An 18,195-nucleotide genomic window follows, 5' to 3' on the forward strand; every position below is an offset into this window, starting at 1 on the left:
CAGATTCATCCTGGAAAGGGTCAAACTGGGTGGCTCCTTGGAGGCAAGGATTCTGAGGTCCATCTAACATACTTTGGACACGTTGTAAGGAGGCATCGGTCCTTGGAGAGGGACATCATGCTAGCGAGGGTGGAAGGCAGGCGCAGGAGGGGAAGACCCTCTATGAGGTGCATTGATTCAGTGACAGGTAATTGGAATGGGTGTATCAGAGACGGTGTGATTGGCACAGGACAGAGCAGAGTTTAGGGCTGTTGTACATAGGGGTCGCTATGAGTCGCAAGCGACTCGACGGCACATAAAAACAACACAACATAATTAGTAGGTAATTGAGAAGACCATGGCCTGTATCAAGTGCATCTTAATCTCTAGACTGACATCGTTACTCCTAAGTACTCTAGAGAGATCCCTGACAGCAGACTTTCCCAAAGCAGTTCATCTTTTGATTTCCTGATTGCTGGTGCCAAGAGTGTGGATTGTGAAACCAAGCAAGCGGAAGCTGCTAACAATCTCAATCTCTTCCATCATGAAGCTGCCAATCGGTCCAGTAGTGTGAATCTCTGTTTTCTTGATGCTGAGCTTCAATCCATATTGAAGACTCAAGTCCTTGACCTTCTGCAACAAGTGCTTTAGGTCCTCTTCAAGGTTGTGACATCTGCATAATAGAGATTGCTGATGAGACTTCCTCCAATCCTGATGCCAGATTCCTCCTCATAAACTCCAGCTTCCCAAATAATCTATTCTGCATATAGGTTGAAAAGGTATGTAGATAGGATGCATCCTTGACGCATACCTTTCTTGATCCTGAACCATGCAATGTGTCCCTGCTTTGTTCTGACTACTGCTTCCTGGTCCAAGTATAGGTTTCACATGAGCACAATTAAGGGCTCTGGGATTCACGTCTTCCCAAGGTTAGCCACAATTTGTTGTTATCCACACAGCCTTTTCATAGTCAATGAAACACAGATAGACATTCCTCTGGGACTCTCTGCTTTTGACCAAGATCCATCTAACATTGGTTATGATATCCTTTGTGCCATGGCCTCTTCTAAACCCAGACTGCACATCTGGTAGTTCTCTGCTGATGTACTGTTCCAGTTGTTTTTGAAAGCTGGACAATGACTAAGAATGATAGAAGAAGAATCGATGCCTTTGAGTTGTGGTGGCGGAGAAGAGTGTTGAACATACCATGGACTGCCAGGAAAACAAATATGTCAGTCCTGGGGAGAGTGAAACCAAGCTGCTACCTGGAGGCAAGGATTTTGAAGTTCCATCTCACATACTTTGGGCATATGGCCATGCTTGGAAGAGTGGAGGGACAGCACAGGAGTTGAAGACCCAGGATGAGATAGGTTGACTCAGTGACTAGAGAAATGAAATTAGGTCTGTCAGAGATGATGAGATTGGCTCAGGATAGGGCAGGGTTCAAAGCTGTTGTACATAGGGTTACTATGAGTTACAGACAACTCAGTGACACTTAACAATAACATAATTAGGAAAGGAGTCTTGTGGTGCAGTGGTTAGGCACTTGGTTGTTTACTAAAAGCCCAGTGGTTCAGCTTGTTTGCACAGGATTTATAACCTTGGAAAGTCCTGTCCTACAGGGTCATTATTAGTCAGAATTGACTTGATAGCAATGGGTAATTCATCAGAAAATGTGCTTCAAATAAGTGAGTTTTTGTTGTTATATACTGTTAAGTCAGAACCTACTCATAGCTGACATAATATGTATATGTATATATATATTGACACACCTGAGCCACCTGCTGGGGTTACTGTGGTTTAGAAACGGCTATTTCCCACAAAGGGCTTTCATTGCTAGATTACTTGTTAATTATACTGTATTTTGTCATTTTTTTAGGAACCTTGCAATGATCTGATTTGTACTGTCTCGACATCTACATGAAATTCTTGGTTTTTCACCTTTCCTTATCTCTCAGGTTTAACCTTTATGGTACATTTTTTAGGAGCCCTGGTGGTATTGCAAGCTATGTGCTGGGCTGCTAAATGAAAGGCTGGCCATTTGAATCCACCAGCTGTTTTGTGGGAGCAAATGGCAAGTATCTGCCTGGAATGATTTACAGCCTCAGAGTAGATTTGGCTTGTTTTTTATTTTCACTAATGACACCCTAAGTCTACCAACTTTTTTGATTAGTGTTTCCTTCTCCAAAGCATCCTTATTAAATTTTCTAAAATGTTAATTTTGTCACTTCAACTTACTACATAAGTCCCTACACTGGATCACTATACCTAAATCAACAAGTACAAATTCCTCTTACAAGTTTTTCCATAAATTGATTTATGTTTACCTGTTTTGGACAGCCAAAAGAAAAAACAAATATGTGTTGGAGAGGGTGCAGCTGGAGTGCTCTTGAGAGGCAAGAATGATATGGCTTCATCTCACATACTTTGGGAATGTTTCTAGGAAAAGCTATTCCTTGGAGAAGGACATGATACTGGGAAGGGTGAAGGGTCAGCGAAAGAGAAGAAGACACTTGACCAGGTGGATTGACGCGAAAACTGCCACAATGGGCTCTTTTATGTCAGGAAGTGTGAAGATGACACAGGATAGAACAGGGTTCAGATCTTTTGTTCATAAGGTTGCTATGATGAGACATACTCAACTCGATGGTACCTAACAACAACAACATTCTATTTACCTCCTATTTATCTTCCACACCCACTCTCCCACATCAAATTGTTCATTACTTCCTGCATACTTCTGCATATTTGTTTGTACTGTTGTCCCTGACTGAAATCCTCCTCCAAATTCTATTCATTCTTAAAGGTCCAGCTTAATTATCTGCTCTAAGAAAATACCCCTAATCATTTCATATCTTATCTAAATGAATATCATCATTTTAACTTAATTCAATATTACCTTGAAACATCCAGTTATGCTTTAGTTTTGTCGCTTCAGTGTAAATTTCTTGGGGTCAGGGTCGTCTTCTCTCACTTTTCTTTTAAACTCTGTGAGAGCATCCCATCATTGTCATATTAAAGATCAACCACGTCTCAAAAGCTATAATCAGACTTCAGTTTATCTTTTTTTGCTTATCTGAGACGAAATCCACGTCTTCTATCTTGTATTAGCTATGCTGAACTTTTCCATTTCTTTACTTTGTTTTTTCACATCTCCATACTTCCTCTATCAAGAACGTTCCCCTCTTCTTTGCTTGATGTACGCCTACTTACTTATTTATCTGTCCAGACCTAAATCTAATGTCTTCTTCTTTAAGAAGTTTCTTATGTTCACCCTCAGGGAAAACAATTGTTCCGTCCTCTGTATTTCCATATCCCATTTTTAGCACTTACAGCATGTTTGAATGCAATAAGTTAACTCTTTAAGGGAAAAGTTTGTATTTTATTCATCTTTGTACCTCTACTGGGTTGACTAGTGTCCTCTAAATATTAATGTCCATCCAGACCTCAGTATGTGACCTTATTTGGAAATACAATTTCAGCAAGTGTAATCAGTTAAGACAATGCCACATTCACCTCAAAAGTGAAAGTTATTACCATGGAGTCAGAACTGATTCATAGCTGACCCTACAGTGGGTTTTCAGTTGTAAATATCATGGGAAGAGACTGCCCATCTTTCTACTGCAGAGCAGCTGGTGGATTTTAACCAGCTTTCTTTGAGTTGGCAGTTGCCCAGTAAGACACCAGAGCTCTGCTACCCATTCACTGAGAGTCTTAAATGCAGTAACTGGTGTCACTATAATAAGGCCATGTGACAACAAAGGCAGGGAATGAAGTGATGGAGTTGCAAGATAAGGAACATCAAAGATTGTCAACCATCATCAGAAGCTACAAAGAGGCAGGAAAGAACTCCTCTCTGTGTCTTCAGAGAAAGCCTTGATTTTGGACTTTTAGTGTCTGAGACTGTGAAAGAATAAAATCCTATTGTTTCAAGGCCCCTGGTTTGTGGTAATTTATTATGGCAGTCCTAGGAAACCAATGAAGTATCCCTGTTGTTGTTGTTGTTGTTATGTGCCATGGAGTCAGAATCAACTCACAGCAGACCCTCCAATGGGTTTTCAGAGGCAGGAAATTGCATGGGAAGAGTCTGCAGCTGGTGGATTCAAGCCACATACCTTTAGGTTGGTAGCACAGCTCCTTACCACTAGGTTACCAGAGATTGCTACAACACTCATATTAGTATGTATATGTAGCAGACATTTATATATTTATAGATGGAGAGCACTCCAATGCTTAATAATAAAAATATAAATGCTTAGATAATACATTTTAATACGTATCTTTTAAAATCTTCTCAACTACTGTTAAGTATTATATCTGCTTTACAAATGAGAAAACTAGTTCAAAGATTGAGTCTGGACCACAAAATAAGTGGCAAACCAAATACTACAATCCAGATGTTCTGATTCTAACCTAAGTGCTCTTTCTAGAAGAATAAAATACTTTCAGAAAGAATTAACTGACAAAGTCCTCTGGAATCCCCATTGCACACAATACTTCTCCTGTAGCACTTAAGTACATCTGTCTTCAACAATACTGATTTGTGTTCTTGTCTCAGCTCCTTGTTAGACTGTAAATTTCATCTTGGTGAATGACTACTTGACTTTATATCTCTTGTTTTGCCTGACACAATGACTTTACACATAGTAGGTGTGCATCAAATTGGACTGAATAGGTACCTGGAGAGCACTAGAATGGTCATTTTGACAGGCCAGTTCTTGTTCAACCTCTGAAACCTCCAGCAGATTCCGTTCACTGACCAACCGAGACAGTTCTCCAACAACTGTCACATGCTTTGATACAGTCCCAGACATCTTCTTAAACTGTGGATAATTCTCAACAAATGCCTGCAATGGGGAAAACATCAACAGAAGATTCTGTTATTTCTTGACTGGGACAGCGGTACATGTAGTAAGAATGAAAAAGCAGGGACTGTTTTCTGCTTAGAATAAGGAACCTACAACTTTTAATCACATGACAGTTTGTTATACATAAAAAGGGAAGAACTAGTTAGTATCTGAAGAATGGAAAGAACCACATGGTTTATTGTGAAGTTCACTAAGAAGAGGCATTACATATAGTAAGACTAAATCAAGGCTGAAATCAGGCTTAGAAGATTCTAGAAATGTTACTTACATGACCAGTTCCAGTCTTGCATGTCAATTACACTGCACAGGTTTCATTTACCTTCATGTCTGCTATTGATTCTAGTTTCTGCTGTTCCTTTGGCTTCTTCTTCTGAAAATCTTCCATGAGATTCTTTATATTGCTACCAATCTCAGCAAAGTTCAGATACATATTCTATAAAAAAACAAGTTAGAAAAACAATTCTATCAATTAATATGACAGTTTAAAACAAGAATTAACAAAGAATCTTATATAGTTAGAATTTTTAAAAGACAAGAATTCCATTATAATTACCAAAGTTGGACACAGGCCAGGATACTGCTGATGAATACCGTTACTATTCTCATGAAGGACTGACTACTCAACAGGAAAGGAAGTAATTACACTGGATTCAAAATTTTAAAAGTATGTGATTTCTATGAAAAAATCTATTGTAAAGGGTCAGAATTCAAGTCTTCTGCCTTTCCATGAGATGCAGTCTTTCCACATCCCTCTACTGTCCTACACAAAATCCCATACAGATTTCCATTCTAAGAAGCCACTATTGACTTTCTTACAAAAACTTAATTATAATATTTTAAAACCCCAAAACACCTACATTTGCATAGAATTCATCATTTTCTGCAGACAGGACCACTTCTCTCAAGTCTTTACTGATTCCTGGCACTCTGGAAAGATCAATCCGATTGTTGTTTATACCCAATAGTTCATGGACCATGGCTTGATATGTCCACTAAAGAAAGAATTATGACAAAAAAAAGGTAATTGACAAAAAAATGTTCTGGAAAACAAATAAAATTTAATAACATTCTTATTAATTAGCCCTCTTTACACAGATCTGCTCTATTTAGTTCTATAATAAGCATTAAGAGTGTCATTTTAATTGGTTAAACACTCAACAGTCAAAATACTTTTAGATTTTACACTTTTGGAAGAAGGGTAACAAGAATTATTTTCCTAATAGAAAGAAAACAAATTAGATCTATCATTAGCTCCAATCTTTGCCTGTGAATTAAGAGTATATTTTTGGCTTCACAGATAGGGCTATATTGGTACTGCAGTTACAAGCTGTACCACTTCCTGTATGCTCTGTGGCTTTCTGCAGCAATGAGAAGTGTGTTCTTGCAGATCTAAGTGGTGCTATATTTATCCACAGAACACTAATATTATCAGAAAGAACCTTGTGAGCTGATCTAAATACTGGCATATTCAGAAGTTTGTATCTATTTTGGTTAAATTGGAAAGGAGAAAGTCAATTCTGTTCTGTCACCATTTATGGAGAATGGGTTAATTTAGTTATAAATCCATTAGACAAAAGTATTTTCCAGCTATTTACATTCTAAATCATGGTATGCAAGGAAAATTTCTATCAGTATACTTAATTTTAGGCAGCTCATGTGATCTAACAGATAGAGGTGCACTACCTACCCAAAGGCCAGTGGTTCCAAGCTGAGGGATAAAGAAGGGCAACTTCCTCCTGTGCATTTATAGCCTCTAAAAGCCCAGTGGAGGGTCAGGTATGAGTCAGTTCTGACTTCATAGTAATAAGTTGAGTTGTTTGAGTTTATATTTAATTTAAAGCAATCTAATTTTACCAAGAAACCATTTAAGAGGCTATAAAAGAAATTTATTTATTCCTAAAAGCTTTGTCATAGGAATCTATGACAAATTATATATATACACACACACACACATATATATATATACACACAGTACCTATCCCCAAAAAGTCATATTCACCATTATAGACAAGGCACTGTTTTTTATTTAGAATAACAAACTTAAGTCACAGTTTGTCTTAAAGAATAATTCAGGAAGAGTGAAAATAACTAAAGAGAAAATAAGGCAAGAAAGCAGGAAACATAAGAAAGGTATAAACTTCTACAAAGCTATTAGAGAAAAGAACATATGTTAATGAAAGCATATGGGTTTCCAGGTGAAGTTAGAGGAGATGTGATGGCTGAGTGGTAAGAAATTGCACTGCCAACTCAAAGACACAGGGTTCAAATCCATCACACACTCTATAGGGAAAAGAAAGGGCAATCTAATCTTATGTAAGTATACAGCTTCTGAAAATCCACTGGAGGGTCAGCTATAATGAGTTGGTTCTGACTTGATGGGACCTAACAAGGTGAAGTTAAATGGCTTTTGAGTGGTTTTTAAATATTTTTTTAGTTGTGAATAGACTGCAAGTTTACAGAGTATATTGGTTTTCCATTGAATCATTCATGCATACTTTTATTTACATTAATTACATATCCACAACAGGTAATCCCACTTATTATATATAGCCTTTCCTGTCATGCATTGTCGTTGAGTGATTTTAAGGAAGCATTTTGATAGGCAGAGCTAGGAAAAGAAGGTAGTTCAAAAATTCAACAGTTCAGACAGAAGCTGCAACATGAACATATGCATGGTGACAGGAAACCAAGAGACATATGTGGGCAGCCCTGTTCAGTTTTATATGAAGTTAAGCTCTACTATGAAAGTTCCTGGATGCTAAATTGAGTAGTTTACACTTAACCTACTAGACAAATGGGAACCAATAAAGATTTTTAAGCTGGGGCAGAAATGGGATTAGATTTGTGCTTAAAGAATAGTAATTTTACAACATTGTGTCTATGGAATATATTAGAATGAGGAGAAATTCAAAATGGGGAATTAACCATAAGACTATTTCAGTATTCCTGCAAAAGATTATGGTCTGCACCAAGGTAATGATGTAAGAATGGAAAAGAGTAGACAGAAACAAATGCTAGAAAAGCAGAATCTACAGAATTTAGAAGCTGCCTTTATTAGAAGGGGGAAGAAATGACAGAAAAGGGCAGGAAGAACAAGGCAGAAGAGAGTCAAAGAAAAATGAAGTTGGAAGAATAGTGAAACCAAAATATCAGGAAACACAAGGTAAAAATAGGAACAACTGAAGATAAGGAGGTGGAAAAAGTAGATCATGCTGTACATTTCCATTCCTGCATTTTTACAGATATTACTTAAAAACATCCTTTTATTCTGCTAGTAAAGGTTTCTTTTGCACCTGGTTTAGCAATGGAGTGATGGCATCATCACAGCGATCTAAAATAAGTAGCAATGGAGGAACTTCAGTCCGCCGGAATTCAAAAAGTTCATATTCTTTAGTTATCACTTGCTGTGGGTGAGACAGAAAACAGTTTGGTCAAACAATTAGTTGCAAACAAAGGTGATATAAATAGGAAATTTGTACATAAAACCACACTCAATAGTAGATCTTTGCACTTGAAAAAGCATTCCACAAACAAAGGTTTCACCAAGTTTAGTGGCATTCAAGAGAGATTAGGATTTGAAGCTCTATTTAACAAAAAAGTTTAAACAGTCTGTGGATGTTTCCTGTGTTAGAATCAGAAATTAAGCTGTAATTTGGGTGTGGGGTTTTTTTTGTTTTGGATTGCAAATACCTAGCTTTTTACCAAAATCATCATCTTCTTAGTTCTACTTAGATTTTGTTGTTTCTGACTTATAAGATAACATTCTCTAGTAGAGAGAAATAGCCTTCATGTTGTGGAGTCAGAGATGGACAATGCCATACCTTAACACATTCAGCAAGTCTCTTTGCTGCCTCTGATGAAAGCTGATAACGAATCATAGGGCATTTCTTCAGGGATAAAAGAAGAGCGGTCAGTCCTTGAGTTGTTCTGGATAGCTGAGTTGGATCCCAATTGCGACCCTTTGTGTTAAATACAAAAATTCAGATAAAATATTAAAATCTTATTTTACAAGTCAAATTATTTGCTGAACTAACTCCCACCTGAGAAATGAACTTTTTAAAAAAGGCTTTTGTTTCATACCTGGCAGCAACCCAAAATATTGAGGGAGAACAAATGTGGATTCACAGCAATGTAATCACCATAAAATTCCTGCAAAAAAAGAACAGTGAGTTCAGTCACCCTATAAACTCTCATTTTACCAGGTTTCCACATGTGACATCATCAAAGTCAGGTGTAACAGACCTATTTTATTTCCAGAGACATCTATACATAACAGAGTGTATAACGTTACACTCAGACAAAAAAGAACTTCACTGTCCAAGTGGAGTGGACTTGGGGGGAGGGACTGCATAACAATGAAAGAGTTTTTCTTTTACTTTTCAAGCAGAAGAGTGAACTGGGGGGGGAGGGGCTGGGCAGGGAGAAAAGTGAAACAATGAATGAATGGAAACCCTAAGTCTGTATATTTTTATTAAAATTAATTTTTAAAAAATGAATAAAAAAAGAACTTCACTGTCCACTGGTGAACATAATTTAAAATAGGTAATTCCTTTTCATTAATTTATAACAAAACATATACTTTTGAAAAATCCAAAATTTGTTTACTTGTTGACAATGAGGATAATATTCTTCACTTAGGACATTTCACAAACGAAATTAATATTTCTAAATATTATGTGTTTAAGAAGGAAAAGGTAATATGAGACGTTCTAATTCAGAGAAAACAATTAGCAATTTCTAACTTCTAGCCTAATGACAAAAGCCTGCTTATTACCTCCCATAGCAAGATAACCACAAACAGAATTTAAGAAACTTCATTTAAAACCTTTATTTCCTGCATCTGGGTGATTGGATACTGTTTGAAAACATGGGTGCTTAACATCACTGCTGTTACCTCTACTTTCAGTGGGTTCCTGAGGCCAGCTATCTACTCTGTGATGTCTGGGCCAACATGACAACTAATGCAGCAGATCAAGAACAGTGAGTCCCCACTTAAAGTAGAGGAGCAGGGTATCAGCACTCCGCCATTCCTTTGTGCTTGGGAAAGTGGAATGAAACAGCGTATTAATGTGTAGATACTATTTTGGTAGCTGTTAACTCCAAGTTTAGCTTGAATTAAGGGATTTGAGGGGACCATCTCACTTAATTATTGCTAGTTTTAAAATGTCTTTATATGAGTAGAATGAGATGGAACAGATGCAACAATATGGAAGACTAGGTGATGGGGTCACACTTATCTGTGTTCCTATGGAAATCATTTGAATATCTGTCTTATATACACTTCTATTCACTTTTCACTCATGCTACTAAAAAATGTACCCAGTTGCTGAGCAAGCACTTGTAGACTGACCAGGGACAGAGTGGGCCAAAAGGTTAGTGTTGTGACCTCTTTTAAAAATGTCTCTTAAAATAAAAAACAAAACAAAACAAAAAACCCCAAACCTTTATTTCTTATCTCTCCCAATGGTAGTCCTACTGATCAGTAAGTAGCCTTATAGTGCCACTCACAAACGTAGCATAGGAAATACCTGATTCTATCCCTAAACTTGTGAAATCTTTCCTATCAATCCATCAACTCAATCTCTTTGTTCCACATTCCCACTGATCCCTTTAATATTATTCTCATTCACTTGACACCTCTTCAAACTTCATAAATAGGAATATCCAAGCTCACTGCTGTGGGGTTAACAGTCTTGTGCAATGCACATTTATTTTGTCTGATTAACAGTCTCCCTTCCTTTGAGATAGTAGCTCCCTTACCTTCAGACCTGATTTTTCTCAAAGGGCTGCTAGAAAAAATGTGCTAGAGAGAGCCAATACTTTACCTGAACCTCTGCCACAACTTCCTGCTCATCAGCTTCAGCCAATGACTTCACATCACTCTTACTGATCACATTACTGAAATCTGAAACAGACATATGAGTTGCGGTTGATTTGAAGATCATTTTTACTGCAATTAGACATAGATGGTCTGACAGCAAAAATCTAATAAATGAGTGAAGTTTAGTTCAGAATACATCATGGCATTAGTGAAAGCAAAAAATTTTCAAACTAAAATAAGCAGCACAAGCATGTTTAAACCTAAAATTCATAGTAATGCTAAAAAATAATAGAATCACACAAAGATACCACCAATAAAATCACCAGACGACTCTAGGAAACCAAGCCAAGACATTTCAGTCCTAACAGTAAATAAATGGAAAGAAGAAAGCTTTTATCCTGTCTTTTGTATATAAATTGTATTTCTGGTTAACAAAAGAGTAGATGAGGAGAAATTTCAGGGAAACTAATTACAGAATTTGAACATAATCCGTTTTTCAATTTTTAATTAATGAACAGATACAGGCACTGAACATCAACAGCTGGTAATATCATAGTAAGAAACAATGGAAGCATACAACATCATTTATATTCTTGCCAAAAAGAAATTTAATCTGAATCATATTAAAGTCCTCTAAAGTGGGAACAAATGCTGAAATAAAAGAGATGAGCTGAAGAAGATTCCAAAGGACAGCTCAAGAAGACAAAGCAAAAGATTATAAAGAAATGTGCAAAGAGCTGGAGTCAAAAAACAAACAGGAAGAACAAGCTTGGCATTTCTTAAGCTGAAAGAACTGGAAAACAAATTCAATCCTTGAGTTGCAATATTGAAGGATACTATGGGCAAAATCTTGAAGGATCCATGAAGTATTAAAAGACGACTGGTGAAAAAAGAAATGAAATGAATAAACAATCACTGTCCCAAATGGAATGGCTGACACAGAAGCATTTTAGAAAGCGCTATATGATGAATAATCAATGGTAAAAAAGGGAGAAGTTCAAGATGCACTACAGGCATTAAAAAAAATGGGCCCTAGGAATACCAAGTGACATGTTTCAACAAAGAGATGCAGCTCTGGGGATGTGCTCACCAGTCTGTGCCAAGAAATTTGGAATACAGCTACTCGGCCAATTGATTGGAGGAGATGCATACTTGTTCCTATTTCTCAAAAATGTGATCCAATAGAAAACAAAAATTATTGAATAATATAATTAATATTACATGCAAGTAAAATACTTCTGAATATTATCTTAAAAAGAATGGAACTTTTTATCAACAGAGAATTTCCAGAAATTCAAGCTGGATTTAAAAGGCTGTGGCATGAGAGATATCACTGCTGATGTCAAAAAGATCTTGGCTGAAATCAGAGAATACCAGAAGAATGTTTATATATGTTTTATTGATTATTTAAAGGCATTTGACTGTGTGGATCCCAACAAACTATGGCTACATATCGAGAAGAATTGGGAATCACAGAACACTTAATTGCGCTCATGTGAAGACCAAGAGGCTGATTTGAGAACAGAGCAAGGAAACAATGCATGGTTTAAAATCAAGAAAGATGTGCATTAAGGATATAGCTTTTCTCCATACCTAATCAATCAGTATGCTGAGCAAATAATTCTGGAAGCTGAACTTTATGAAGAAAGTGGCATCAGGATCTGAGGAAGACTCATTAACAGCCCACATTATGCAGATGACACAACCTTGCTTGTGGAAAGTGAAGAAGATCTGAAGTGCTTGATGGGCCAACAGGAGACATCATGATAGATGGAGAAAGGACTGAAATTGTTAACAATTTCTTCTTACATGGATGCACAATCAACACCCTTAGTCAAGAAACACCAGTAGTCAAGAAATCAGAAGACGTATTGCAATGGCAAAATCAGTTGTTGAGGACCTTGCCAAAGCTTTAAGGAGCAACGATGTCAGTTTAAAGATGAAGGTGTGCCTGATCTAATGCATGGTCTTTTCAATTACTTGCTATACATCAGAAAGTTGGAAAATGACTAAGGATAATAGAAGAAGAATCTATTTCTTTGGGTTGTGGCTTTGGAGAAGAATAATGAATATCTCATGGACTGTCAAAAAAGCAAACAAGTATGTCTTGGAGAAAGTGAAACCAGGGTCATCTTTGGAGGCAAGGATGGTGAAACTTGGTCTCACATACTTTGCATACTTTGGACATGTTCTTAGGAGGGGCCGGTCTTTGAGAAAAGACATCATGCTTAGTAAGATAAGTAAGGGGAAGATCCACAACAAGATGGATTGACATAGTGACTATAACAATAGGGTCAAATATATCAGAGATGATGAGGATGGCAAAGGAAAGGACAGGGTACAGATCTGCTGTACATAGGTTTGCTATGGGTCATGGTCAACTCACTACCACCTAACAACAACAAAAGTCTGTCTTGGAGGAAATGTAACCAGGGTGCTCCTTGGAGCCCGGGTTATTGAAACTTGATCTCACATATTCTGGGCATACTGTCAGGAGACACCAGTCCTTGGGAAAGGTGGAGGGTAAGACAGAGAGGAAGACCCTCAACAAGACAGAGTGACACAGTGACTATAACAATGGGCTCGAGAATTATCAGAGATCATGAAGATGAAGCATGAGAAGGCAAGGTTCTGATATGATGTTCAGAGGATTGTAATGAGTTGTACTCAACTTGATGGAACCTAACAAGTGGACTGCCACCAGGAGTCTTGGTAGTAGAGTGGCTAAAGCATTCAGTTGCTAATCAAAAGGACTGCAGTTAGAGCCCACGAGCCATTCTCAGAAAAAAGGATGTGGAAGGCCGCTTCCATAAAGACTGCAGCCTTGGAAACGCTAGGGGGCAGTTCTAGCCGGTCCTGTAGGGTGGCTGAGAGTTGGAATGAACTTGAGTGGCAACAGGCTTGGGTTATGGGTATCCAATTACCAATTAACAAGAGTTCAAGCTGACCGGACAGGACCTAACAAGAACAAAAGAGGTCAGAGGAACATGCTGAATTGCATGGAACATGTTAAATTACCCCACAGAAATTGAATCAGCAAAATTTAGGTTGTGAAAAAATTTACATAAAATTCAGTTTCTTTTTAAATAAATAAATGTTATGGAAAAAGAAAAATTTGTAGAAGATCAAAGACACATAAACAACTAATTTTATTCTTGATTCAAACAAAAAAGAAAAAAATTAGACATGGGAATTAGAAATTTTAAAGTAAAGAATTATTTACCCAACAGAATGTGGAAACTACAGAACAATCTCACTGATTTCACATGCAAGCAAGATTTTACTGAAGATTATCCAAAAACGACTGGAACAGCACATCAACAGAGAACTACCAGAAGTCCAGGCTGGGTTTAGAAGGGGTTGTGGTACTAGAGATATTGTAGCTGATGTTAGATGGATCTTGGCTGAAAGCAGGGAATACCAGAGGAATGTCTATCTGTGTTTCATTGACTATGCAAAGGCATTTGACTGTGTAGATCATAACAAACTATGGCTGACTCTGAGAAGAATGGGAATCCCAGAACACTTGATCGTTCTAATGTGAAACTTATACTTGGACCAGGAGGCAGTAGTCAGAACAGAGCAAGGGAACACTGCATGGTTCAAAATTGGGAAGAGCGTATGCCAGGGATGCATCCTATTTCCATATCTTTTCAACCTATATGCAGAACAGATTATCCAGGAGGCTGGGCTCTATGAGGAGAAATGTGGGGTCAAGATTGGTGGACGATTTATCAACAATCTGCGTTATGCGGATGACACAACCCTGCTTGCTGAAACTGAAGAAGACCTGAAGCGCCTGCTGCAGAGTGTCAAGGACTGCAGTCTACAATATGGATTGAGGCTCAATGTCAAGAAGACAAAGATTCTCACCACTGGACCAATTGGCAGTGTCAGGATGGATGGTGAAGAGATTGAGATTGTACACAGCTTTAGCTTGCTTGGCTCCACAGTCGACAGTCTTGGCACCAGCAGCCAGGAAATTAAAAGGCGCATTGCCATGGGAAAGTCTGCTGTTAGGGACCTCTCCAAAGTACTGAAGAGCAATGGTATCTCTCTGGAGACTAAGGTGCGTCTGATACAGGCCATGGTCTTCGCAATCACGTGTTATGCATCAGAGAGTTGGACAATAACCAGGGAGGATAGAAGGAGAATTGATGCCTTTGAGCTGTGGTGCTGGAGAAGAGTATTGAGAATACCATGGACTGCTAGGAAAACAAACAGATTTGTCCTGGAAAGGGTTAAACCGGGTGGCTCCTTGGAGGCAAGGATTCTGAGGCTCCGTCTAACATACTTTGAACATGTTGTGAGGAGAGACAGGTCCTTGGAGAAGGACATCATGCTTGGGAGGGTGGAGGGACAGCACAGGAGAGGAAGGCCCTCTATGAGGTGGATTGATTCAGTGACTGGGATAATTGGGATGGGAGTGTCAGAGACAGTGCGATTGGCACAGGACAGAGCGGAGTTTAGGGCTGTTGTACATAGGGTTGCTATGAGTCGCAAGCGACTCGACAGCACATAACAACAACAACAATGTAATAATGGTGTTCTGGTATTTTCATTTTAGCTACAGTCCTGTCTACTTCTCAATCAAAACTATCTTGAAGCAAATCTACAACATCATATCATTTAAGCAATAAATATTTCAGCATGCATCTCTAAGAAGTAACAACTTGGGGGTGGCAGGGAGAACAGGAAGAGAATGGATAGATAAGGAACACAGCACGGAATATGAAGGGAAGGTCATCTGAAAAGAAAGGATGATAAGATATTATGAGTAATGCATCAAACAAGCTGGAACAGGACATTCATCAGGGAATGAAGAGGGAGGGAGGTGGAGACAAATCTGTATAAATGAGTGAATGAGAAATCAATTTCTTTGTAAATGTCCTGTGAAACAATAATTTTTTTAAAACAAGACTTTTTTTTAAAAAGAGACTCATTTTAAAAAGAAAAAAAATTACCTATAGATTGCTAAGTACTGAAACTAGATCATTGGTACATCAAACCCAAAACTCAAAGTCCTTACCACAGAGTCTGAATTGACTCATGGCCAGACATTCAGCAGGTCTTTCAAGCTATAAATCACACGACAGACACTGCTCATCCTTCTCACTTGGAGCGGCATGCCCTACAGACTATATACCAACTATTCTACTTTTACATAAATTTTTAAATTTCCATAAAAAAGTTTTATATATATATATATGTTTTAATATATATATATGTTTTAATATATATATGGTTTTATATACATATATATGGTTTTATATATATATGAGAATAGAGGCCAAATATAAAAGATATTTAGAAAAAAGATATTTATTAGATATAAAGCATACAAAAATAAAATTGTAAAAGTGGAATGATACAAAAGCAAGTTGAGAGCAAATATAAATTGTTAGAAGTCTGTAAGGAATAAAATTGTTTTTATGTGTTGCCGAGTCAATTATGACTCACAGTGATTGTATTAACAATGGCTCTGAACCTTGCCTTATCCTGAGATAGCCTCACCGTCCCTGTCACAACTGACCCCACTGATAAAGTCACTGTCAATCTATCTCATCCACGGTCTTGCTCTCTTGTGCTGATCATCCACCTTTCCAAGTATGATGTCCTTCTGTAAGGACTGGTCCCTGTAGCAACATTCCCAAAGTACGTGAGACAGTTTAAAAATCCTTGCATCTAAGAATCAGCCTGGTTTCACCCTCTCCATGACAGACTTGTTTGTTTTCTTGGCAGTCCATGATATGTTCAATACTCTTCCCCAGCACCACTTTCCATTTTTACAATAACAGTATTATGTAGTATTTGTACTTAGTGGACTGAGTCAGTTCACTTAGCATAAAGATCTCCAGTTTCTCCCAAATTATGCAGTAATTTTCAAAATCGTTGCTCCTGAGTGCTTGTTGCACAGTAGTCCATCACATGAATCTATCACAGTTTCTCAATCTACTAGATTGTGGTTGGACATCTGGGCTGTTTCCATACTCTTTTGATGGTGAATAATGCTGCTATGAACACTGGTGTACAAGTCTCCGTTTGTGTCTCAGTTCCAATTTTCTCTGAGTATATTCCTGGCAGTGGAATAACTGAATCATGTGGAACTTCTTTATTCAGCTTTTTGAGGCAACAGCAAACTGCCTTCCAGAGTGGTTGTACCATTTTACAATCCCATCAACAATGTATATGAGTTCCTATCTCAGGGGGAGGGATAGGCAGGGAGAAAAATGCAGCAATGAATGAATGGAAATCAAAAGTCTCTGTGAACGTTCATTAAAATTAATAATAAAAAAAATTCCTATCTCATAGAGAAGCTGTGGTATAATCACACAACGGAATACTATGCTGCAATAAAAAAGAAGGAACTCATGAAATACTATACAACAAGGGTGACCCTGGAGGACATTATGCTGAGTGAAATATCTCAATAAAAAAAGGACAAATACTGCATAGTGCCACTATTGTAAAATGGGACTGACATTGGGGTTAGGGAGAGACTGAGAAAGATAGGATAAATTATGGATACTGCATTGAAATAGATGAGGGAAAGAACTGTATGAAAGGGATATATGATTAGGTATTATTTTCATGACAGGAGTCCAGACGAAAGCTGCATAGTGGAGTGGACTTGGGGTGGAGAGATAGTATAACAATGAAATAATTTCTCTTTAACTTTTCAAAACAAAGACTGTATACTTGAGTGGACTTGCAGGGATTGTCTAACAATGAAAGAATTTTTCTTTTACCTTTCAAAGAGAAGAGCAAACTGAGGGGGAGGTTGGGCAGCGAGAAAAGGGCAACAATGAATGAAGAGAAACTCAAAGTCTCTGTAAACTTTCATTAAAATTAATAATAATAATAATAATAAAAAGAGTTCCTATCTCTGCATCCTCTCCAACATTTATTGCTTGCTGTCCTGTTAAACTCTGCCATTTCTACTGGAGTGTGATGGTATCTCATTGTAGCACTGATTGGCAACTCTCTTATCGCCAGTGATTTTTAGCATTTCTTCATATGTCTGTTGGCCATCTATATATCTTTCTTTGAGAAAAGTTTTTCCATGTCTTTTGTCCATTTTGTAATTGGGTAGGGTTTTTTTTCCCCCTTTCTTTTTCCTGAAGGTCCTGTAGCACTCTGTAAACTAAAATTATAAGGCCCTTGTCCAAAAAAGTATTGTCAAATGTTTTTTCTAAGTCAGTAGGTTGTCTTTTTGCCCTGTGGGAAAACATTTTTTTTTATGAGCACAGAGTTTTAATCTTTAGACAGTTTCATTCATTAATTTTATCCTTTCCTGTATGGAAAGTCAAATTTCATATTAAATATTTTAATAAACTGAATGCTACTTCAGGTTGTGAGGGAGGCTGATACAAGATGGAATTCACCTGAAGCACTAAGGCAATCCTTAAATGTTTACAGGGGTAGACGCTAGGGCAATCCATAAGCTTTTACAGGATTCTTGCATTGTATTTGCTAACCCCTCCCTCCTGAGTCAAGAGAAGGTTTTCAATAGAAAGAGCTTAGCTT

General features: G+C 37.6%; 1 protein-coding gene across 1 annotated transcript in view; it reads right to left on the reverse strand.

The window, feature by feature from the left end:
- Positions 1–18,195, reverse strand: part of VPS45 (vacuolar protein sorting 45 homolog (S. cerevisiae)) — a 138,859-nt gene that overhangs the window by 114,132 nt on the left and 6,532 nt on the right. The window contains exons 4-10 of the mRNA XM_006902225.1: positions 10,673–10,752; positions 8,928–8,996; positions 8,669–8,806; positions 8,141–8,251; positions 5,705–5,839; positions 5,167–5,280; positions 4,659–4,826 (exon numbers count right to left, since the gene is read on the reverse strand). Of these exons, the coding sequence (XP_006902287.1) occupies positions 4,659–4,826; positions 5,167–5,280; positions 5,705–5,839; positions 8,141–8,251; positions 8,669–8,806; positions 8,928–8,996; positions 10,673–10,752 (815 nt within the window). The remainder of the gene's footprint in view (positions 1–4,658; positions 4,827–5,166; positions 5,281–5,704; positions 5,840–8,140; positions 8,252–8,668; positions 8,807–8,927; positions 8,997–10,672; positions 10,753–18,195) is intronic.

Source organism: Elephantulus edwardii, unplaced genomic scaffold, assembly GCF_000299155.1.
Source record: "Elephantulus edwardii isolate Elephantulus edwardi_28Jun2011 unplaced genomic scaffold, EleEdw1.0 scaffold00384, whole genome shotgun sequence".
Classification (NCBI taxonomy): Eukaryota; Metazoa; Chordata; class Mammalia; order Macroscelidea; family Macroscelididae; genus Elephantulus; species Elephantulus edwardii.